This window comes from Micromys minutus (assembly GCF_963924665.1).
Source record: "Micromys minutus genome assembly, chromosome: X".
Taxonomy (NCBI): domain Eukaryota; kingdom Metazoa; phylum Chordata; class Mammalia; order Rodentia; family Muridae; genus Micromys; species Micromys minutus.
Genome location: NC_137970.1, coordinates 62,185,307 through 62,194,679, shown reverse-complemented (window position 1 = coordinate 62,194,679; position 9,373 = coordinate 62,185,307). Strand labels below are relative to the sequence as shown.

The window sequence follows — 9,373 nt, the reverse complement described above, 5'->3', positions numbered from 1 at the left end:
GTATACCACTGAAATTAAAAGGTTACCTGTGATAGTTAATAGATATGTGTCAAGATATAGACAAGAAAGTTGACCAGAAAGTATTTATTAAAAAAAAATTTATAACTCAAGTATATATTTAATGACTTCCTGTATATGAATGAATAATTATAAACTTGTAATTACTTATCAATATTTACTACAGGGATTGGGTCCTTTCCCACCCAAAGAGAGGGCAAGATGACCTCCATCAAGACTCAGGACCTGCCCACAGACAGCCTTGCCAGCACTCTCCCACGTGAGCCCACAGGGAGTTTTCCACACACCCTACAGGCTGTCTGGGGAGAAATGGCATGGAGCTGCTGGAGGACAGAGAGCATAGTGCACTCTGGGATTGGGTCCTTTCTGGCCCACCAAGAAGCCTGGTGACCACCATCAAGGTCAGAACCAACCCGATAAAGGCTGAGCTCCCAGAACATCCTCACAAGGACTCTCCCACTTGAGCCCACAAAGAAAGAACAGAGTCACTGGAATCAGAGCTCACTGCCTGCCCACAAAAATCCAAACACCCAGAAGCAATTTCCTTCCTGAGCCCTCAGATCTATAGGAAAGACAGGCTTCAGTCAGAGACAAAATGTACACCTATAATCACAGATAACATGATAGCAAGAGGAAAGGGAAAGAACCTAGGCAAATGAAACCAAGACATCCTGGCAACATCAGTATCCAGCTCTCCCACCACAGCAAGTAGTGGATTGCCAAACACACCAGAACAAACAATAACTAGACTTGAAATAATATTTCATGATGATGATGGAGATCTTTGAGAAGCACATAAACAATTACAGGAGAACACACATAAACAAATTGAAGACCTTAAAGAGGAAACACAAAAATCATTCAAAGAACTACAGGAAAACACAACCAAACAGATAAAAGAATTGAAAACATAAATAGAAAGAATAAAGAAAACACAAAAAGAGACAACCCTGGAGACAGAAAATAAATCAGGAGTCACAGATATAAGCATCATCAACAAACAACAAGAGATGAAAGAGAGGATCTCAGGGACCTAAGACAACATTGTAAACATAAACAAACAATCAGAGAAGACACAAGAACCAAAATGCTCCTAATACAAAGTGTCCATGAGATCCAGGACACAATGAGAAGACCAAACCTAAGGATAATAGGTGTAGAAGAGGGAGAAGAATATCAACCAAAAGGAACAGTAAATATCTTCAACAAAATCATAGAAGAAAACTTCCCTACCCTTAAGAAAGAGATGACCATGAACATGCAGACAACCTACAGAACTCCAAATAAATTGGGCCAAAAAAAAAAAAAAAAACAAACTCCAGACACATAGTATCCAAAACTATGAAAATTCAAAACAAAGAAAGAAGCCTAAAAGCTGTATGGGAAAAAGATGAGTAACATATAAAGGCAGACCAATCAGAATTGCACCAGATTTCTCAACAGAGACTTTGAAAGCTAGAAGATCATGAATAGATATCATACAGATCCTAAGAGAACACAAATGCCAGCCCAGGTTACTATATCCAGCAAAGCTCTCAATCACCATGGATGGAGAAATCAAGATGTTCCAGGACAAACCAAATTTACACAATATCTGTCCACAAATCCAGCCCTACAAAGGATGATAAATGGAAAAACCCAACACAAAGAAGAAAACTACACCCAAGGAAAAGCAATATATATGATATGATATCATATCATATCAGGCAAGGAAACCAAAAGATGAAAAGCACACAGATGTAAGTCTACCTTTAACAACAAAAGTAACAGGAAAAAATTACTATTCCATAATTTCTCTTAACACCAATGGGTGGAATTCAACAATAAAAAGATACAGACTATTGGACTAGATACATAAACAGGATCCAACATTATCTGCATACAAGAAATTCATCTTAGAAACAAAGACAGATATTACGTCAGAGTAAAAGGCTGGAGAAAAATACTTCCAAGCAAATGGTCCCAGGAAAAAAACCTGGGGTAGCTCTAATAAAATCAAATAAAATAAATGTTTAACCAAAATTATCAAAAAAAGATAAGAACGGACACTTTATAATCATCACTTAAAAAATCAATCGAGATGAACTCTCAATCTTAAACATCTATGCTTCAAATACAAGGGCACCCACATTTATAAAAGAAACACGACTAAACTTCAAAGCATATATTTTGCCACACACAATAATAATGGGAGACTTCAACATCTGACTCTGATCAATGGACAGATCATGAAGACAGAAACTGAACAGAGACACAGCAAAACTACCAGAGGTTATGAACCAACTGTAATTAACAGACATCTACAGGACATTTTATCCTAAAAAAAAAAAAAAAAAAAAAAAAAAAGAATATACCTTCTTCTCAGGACCTAGATGGATGGAACTAGAGAATGTCATCCTGAGTGAAGTAACCTAGTCACAAAGTAACACACATAGTATGCACTCACTGATAAGCAGATACTAGTTCCAGAAAACTCTGAATACCAAATACCCAAGAAACAATTCACTGACAGTATGAAGCTGCAAAGAAGGAAAGCCAAAATGGGTAGGCTTCAGTCCTTCTTAGAAAAGAGAACAAAACTATCTTGAGAGAAAATGCAAGGTCAAATAGAGGAGTAGTAATTGAAAAAAGATCACCGAGAAGCTGCCACATGTTGGGATCCATCATATATTCAGTCACCAAATCCAAGCACTATAGCTAGCTGATTCCAAAACTTACTTACTGGCAGGAACCAGTCAGAGATGCCCTCTCAGTGATTATGGCAGAGTCGTATATATACAGCTGAGCATGCTTACAGGTAACCATAGGTCTGAACATGGGGATCCCAATTAGGCTGCTAAACAAAGAACCTAAGGAGCTGAAAGGTGTTGCAACCTCATGGGAAGATAACATTCTCAACCAACGAAACTGTCCAAAACTCCCATGGATTAAAACACCAACCTTTGTGCACACTTTGAGAGACCTATTAATTCAGTTGCATATGTAGCTGAAGATAGCAGTGTCTGGCATCAATGTGAGAAGATGCTTTTGTTCCAGAGGGGGCATGTTTTCCCAGTGTAGGGAAATGACAAGGCAATAGGGTGGAGAGGGTGAGCAAGAGAGAGTGCACCTTTGTGAAGGCAACTGGAGGTGGAGGAGTCATGGGAGTGTGGCCGGGTAAAGGGAAAATATCTCAAATGTAAATACATAGTATCTAATAAAAAGAGAAAAAAAGAATAAATATGAATATGTATGTGTATGTGTAAGTGTATTTGCATGTGTATGTGATGGGTAAGGATATATGTGTGTGTGTATGTACATGTACATGTATATGTGTGATATATGTGATGTATGTGATGTAGATGTATAGGATGTATATGTGTATGCATATGAGTATGGATATATGTATGTGTTTAGTATTCATTTTGCAGTTTCTTCTACAACATGATAAAGACCACTCTAAAATTTATAGATATCTCAAAACAACTGTGATCCCTAGGGGAACAATAACAAGTTCTCGTTCTAAATAAAGGATATAGAAATCCTAAAATTGTTACAGAGTCAGGGTAGGTGTAAATGGATGTTTATAATCATAGGCCTCTATTATAGATGAGTTGTGAAAATCCTGAAAATAAACATAAATATCTTAGTTTCTCTTCTTTTTATTTTTTAAACTTTATTTTAAAAAAACAAAGATAAATTAAAAAAATGTAAACATTTTTGCATAAATATATACAAATAAATTTTTGTCAGAGATGGACTTTTTTTTTCTTATTTTTCTTCTTCTTTTTTTTTTTTTTTAAGGTTTGATACTCTGCATTAAGGTCTTACTAGTTACAATGGGCAAAAAGTACATGTAAATAAAACAGATGTAATCCGGAATTAGTCAACATTTTGGTGTGTAAAGATTGAGCATAATGGTTTTTTTGTTTGTTTGTTTTCTTTTATTTTCTTTTTTTCTTGAGATTCAAACAGTCTGTGAGATGTTTCTGGGGCAGGCCGAGCCTCTGGGGTTAGCATCCCACTATCAGTGACTACATATTATGTCTGTTCTTTTGTGACTGGGTTATCTCACTCAGGATGATATTCTATAGATGCAACCATTTTCTTAAGAATTTGATTAAATCATTGTTTCTGATAGCTGAGTAGTACTCCATTGTGTAAATGTACCACAATTTTTGTATCCATTCATCTACTGAAGGTCATCTGGGTTCTTTCCAGCTTCTGGCTATTATAAATAGATCTGCTATGAACATTGTGGTGCATATATCTTTGTTGTATATTGGATTGTCTCTGGGGTATATGCCCAGAAGTGGAATAGCTGGATCTTCAGGTAGTACTATGTACAGTTTTCTGAGGAATCGCCAGAGTGGTTGTATCAGTTTACAAACCCACCAACAGTGTAGAAGTGTTCCTATTTCTCCACAACCTTGCAAGCATCTGCTGTCATCTGAGTTTTGGATCTTGGCCAATCTGACTGGTGTGAGGTGGAATCTCAGGGTTGTTTTGATTTGCATTTCCCTGATGGCTAAGGATGTCGAGCACTTCCTTAGATGTTTCTCAGTCATTGCATATTCCTCAATTGAGAACGTTTTGTTTAGCTCTGTACCCCATTTTTAATAGGGTTGTTTGATTCTCTGGTGTCTAGCTTTTTGAGTTCTTTGTATACCTTGGATTATTAGGCTTCTATCTGATGTGGAGTTGGTAAAGAACTTTTCCCATTCTGTTGGCTGCTGTTTTGTTTTCTTGACAATATCCTTAGCCTTACAGAAACTTTGTAATCTCATTAAGTCCCATTTGTTAATCTTTGACCTTAGAGCTTGAGCCATTGGTGTTTTGTTCAGAAAATTTTCTCCTGTGCCTATGTGTTCTAAGGTTTTCCCTACTTTCTCTTTCAATAGTTAGTGTGATAAGACACCATGACACAGGGAAATTATAGAAAAAATAATTTACTTTAGTTTTAAAGTTTCAGAATGTTAGTGTAAATGACCATAATAGCTGGCAGCAGGGCAACAGATGACCAGGGATGCTGCCACAGCAGTACCTGAGAGTTTATGTCTTGATCCACAAGTGAGAGACAAAGAAAAAGATCACATTGGGAATGTCTCCAGTCTGCTGAATTTTCAAAGTTCACCCCAATGACTGACACAGCTCCTCCAATGATGCCACAACTCCTAATCATTCTTAAATAGTTCTACCAACTAGGGAGCAGTATTAAAATAGATGAGGCTATAGATGTAATTTCTATTCAAACTACCATACTAAAGATTTAGTAGTCTAATAAATTTACCACAGCTTATCTTGTAAGCGCTAAAAGTGTTATCACTTTTAATGTTATCTATGAGTGAAATATATCAGTATAATATAGAATATATTTTAATTACAAAAATTGCTCTAATAAAGATAACTTTGTCATATTTTATATGAGAACAGATAGACTTAAATTTCTATTAAAATTATAATTTTGCTGAACCAATAAGAAATATGCAATTTTATTCTTCTGTGAATCACATCTTGACATTTATCAAAGTTATCTGATTTTGATACATAATCACAATATCAAATATCCTTCCCATTGAATTAATTCAGTTCCCTCAGAAATGATTATAGATAACATTATTCATAGAAGTGATTTTGCTGTCAGTTGAAGAAAAAATAGTTTAAATATATAAAGTAAAAGTAGGTACTCCACACCAATTAATTTCAAGTCTATACTCTTAAGGGTGAAGAGATCCTGAGAGCATGGGGTTTCTCCATAATAGTCTCTCATTAAACTTCTCACTTGTCAAAATAATGTCAAAGGGGATATAAAACTACCATTTATGAATCAAGTGGAAGACAATTATGTAACTGGAAGTTACTTCTTGTCAGATAGAAATCTTAATGCCATCTGCTCCCCACTGTTTGACTATATACTCTTTCTCAAGGCTATATGATATTGTTTTATATAAGAAAGGTAAAGTACTCAATCTTGGCCTCTGCTAGCTATTTTAAATATGAAATGTGTGTACCAATGTGACTCATCTGTAGTTCCATAATAACAACTTTTTAGAAGAATACATGTTTGTAGATCATAGAAATTTCTTTTATTCCCCTAACACAATAACAGCAGGTGGACCTTAAAAGGTTTTTACATGTAATTAATAAGATTAGTAGCTTGTAGCATAGCCGTATATCAGAGCACCTCAGTCTTAGACAATTTCCTCATATATTAAGAACAAGAAATGGAAATATGAATAAATGTAGGTCACATTTTTGTAGAGTTTACTGGAGGTTCACTCATTTGGCATGCAACATATATCATAGAATTTATCAGAACATTTGTAGACTACTTAATAAAAGAAGTCTTATTGTAATACTTGAATTTCAAAATACTTTTAATTTAAATATATTTTATTGATATTTGAGAAATTTGTACATGCATTTAATATATTTTAAGCACAGTAATCCTGCCCCCCAATATACACAATCTTGTTCTTTACATTTGTTCAGATCCAATTCATACCTTTCTATTCCTATTTTAAGTCTATGTCCTTTCTTTTTAAATCTTATTTCTTTCCCCTTCTTTTTTAAAAATAACACATCAAGTCCAATTTATGTTCCACAAATACTCAAGAATGTAGCATTATCTACTTGTAAAGGTCTTACCAAGGTCTCTGTCCTTAACAAAACTTTCCCTTACACCCTAGGAGCCAACAGTTGTTAACAGTTTTTTTTTTTTTTTTTTTTTTTTTTTTTTTTTTTTTTTTTTTTTTTTTTTTTTAGAGCTGGGCATACTTTAAGCCTTACCAATTTTCTTTATGACATGCTAACTGCTTGGATTTTATGCAAATCTTAAATGGGTGACCTTACCCAGCTTTTATAATTGTAACAATGTTATCTTGTCTAGAAAATGATTTTTAACACTGATTCTCCTGGGTCCATTACAATACAGTTGCTCCCTCTTCTAAGATGATCTCTGTGCTTTTTGGAGATGTTAAAAAAGGTGCCACACTTATGGGTGAGCAGTCCAGGTACACTTATACTGTATACTTTGAATAGATGTAAACACGTACATTAATTACCATTCTATGTACAAAGAAACTCCTGTATTGTGGTCCAAAAGCTGCTCTAATTTATGAGTGGAGACAATTATGGACAAAGTTGTCATTGAGAGCAATTTTAGCCCCACCATTAAAGGTATAAAAATGGGTGTTGCTGTTGAGGGTGCAGCAGATAACCAGGTCCTCAGTGAAGCCTAGGTTGCACTTTATTGGTCCCTCACATACCTGTTGCAGCACCTTCTTGATATCATCATAATCAACAGGTTTCTCCAAGCTGCATGTCAGATCTACAATGCATACATTGAGGGTAGGAACATAGAAGGTCATGGCAGTGAGTCTCCTGTTCAGCTCTGGCATGATCCTGCCCACAGCCTTGGCAGCACCAGTGAATGCAAGAATGATGGCCTGGACTACCCCGTGACAATCATGCCATAGCTTTTCAGAGGGGCCATCCAAAGTATTCTGAGAGGCAGTGATGGCATGGATTATGGTCTTGAATCATTCCATGGTTTCAAAGTTGTCATGGATGAGCCTTGCCAGGAGGGCTAATTAATCGGTGGTACATAATGCATAGCTGACCATCTTGTGTGAGTTGTCATATTTCTTATTGTTCCCACCCATCACCAACATGGGGTCATTACCCAATGGAATGGAGATAATGACATTTTTATATCCACCCTTTAGATGGACCCCAACCTACTCCATGGTGGTAAAGATGATAGTAGACTCCCATGATATACTCAGCACCAGCATCACCACATTGGATGATAGCAGAATCTCTCGCTCCTGGAAGAGAGTGATGGGCTTCTGGTTAAGGACAAGCTTCCCATTCTCATCCTTTACTATGCTATTGAGTTTGCTGTGGGTAGAGTCATACTGGAAAATGTAGACCATGTAGTTGAAATCAATGAAGGGGTCATTGATAACAACAATATCCACTTTGCCAGATGAATAGCAGAAGGTAGGCCTGGTAACCAGGCACTAAATAAGGCCAAATCCATTCACACCAACCTTCACCATCTTGTCTATGAGACAAGGCTGACATGGCATGAGAAGATGGAGCTGTCTCTGGAACAGGGAGGAGCAGATAGGCAATGTATTATTTATAATATAAAACATTTTCATGCACATTTTCACCTTTGTCCATTGCAACTTGTACTGATGTAATATATTTGGCATATAAATTTTAATACATATATATATATATATGAATGTCTGCTAGATTAATCTTAAAGGTAATATTTCATATTTTATTGGACATTTTATTTATTTATATTTTAAATGTTATCCCCTTTCCCAGTTTATGCTATGAAAACCCCTTCCCATCTTTCTTTGCCATGCTTCTATGAGGGTACAACTCCAACCATACAATTCTACCTTCTTGCCCCGGCATTTCCATAAACTAAGGCAGTGAGCCTTCACAGGACTAAGAGCCTCTCCTCCCATTGATGTCTAAAAAGGTCCGTCCTCTGCTACATGTGTTGATGGAGTCATGGGTCCCTCCATGTGTACTCTTTGGTTGTTGGTTTAGTCCCTGAAGCTCTAGGGGGTGTTCTGGATGATTGACATTGTTGCTATTCCTATGGGTTGCAAAACCCTTCAGCTCCTTGATTCCTTTACCTAACTCCTCCATTGGGGTCCCCATGCTCAATCTGATCTTTAGATCTTAGCAACCACATCTGTATTAGTCAGATTCTGGCAGAGCCTCTCAGGAGACAGCTATATCAAATTACTGTCAGCAAGTAATTCTTGTCATCCACAATAGTGTCTAGGTTTGGTGTCTACATGGGATGGATCCCCAGTTTATACAATCTTTGAATGGCTGTTCCTTCAGTCTCTGGATGGCCTTTGCTTGAGTCTCTGTTCCACAATTTGTCTCTGCATTTCATCTCTTGAACATTTTGTTCTCTCTTCTAAGAAGAACAGAAGGATTCATGCTTTGTTCTTACTTTTTCGTGAGCTTCATGTGGTCAGTAACTTGTATCTGGGTTATTCTGAATTACTGGGCTATCCACTAATCAGGAGGGCATGGAATGTACATTTTTTTGTGACTGGGTTGCCTTATTTAGGATATTTTCTAGTTCCATCCACTTGCCTAAGAATTTCATGAATTCATTGTTCTAATAGCTGAGTAGTACTCCATTGTGTAAATGTACAACATATTCTATATGAATCCTTCACTTGAAGGTCATCTGGTTTCTTTCTAGCTTCAGACTACTATAAATAATTCTGCTGTGGATGTAATTGAGAATGTGTCCTCTTTAATGTTGGAGTACCTTAAGGGTATATGCCCAGAAATGGTATTGTTTGGTCCTTGGGTAGTATTATATCCA

General features: G+C 36.4%; 1 protein-coding gene across 1 annotated transcript; it reads right to left on the bottom strand.

The window, feature by feature from the left end:
- Window positions 1-7,112: 7,112 nt before the first annotated feature.
- Window positions 7,113-8,060, bottom strand: LOC308414989 (glyceraldehyde-3-phosphate dehydrogenase-like; the record flags this gene model as incomplete). Its single annotated transcript, XM_080910127.1, has 2 exons — window positions 7,113-7,502; window positions 8,052-8,060. 2 exons carry the CDS (start codon window positions 8,058-8,060, stop codon window positions 7,113-7,115), a joined length of 399 nt encoding a protein of 132 aa, XP_080766253.1.
- Between the last annotated feature and the right edge of the window lie 1,313 nt (window positions 8,061-9,373).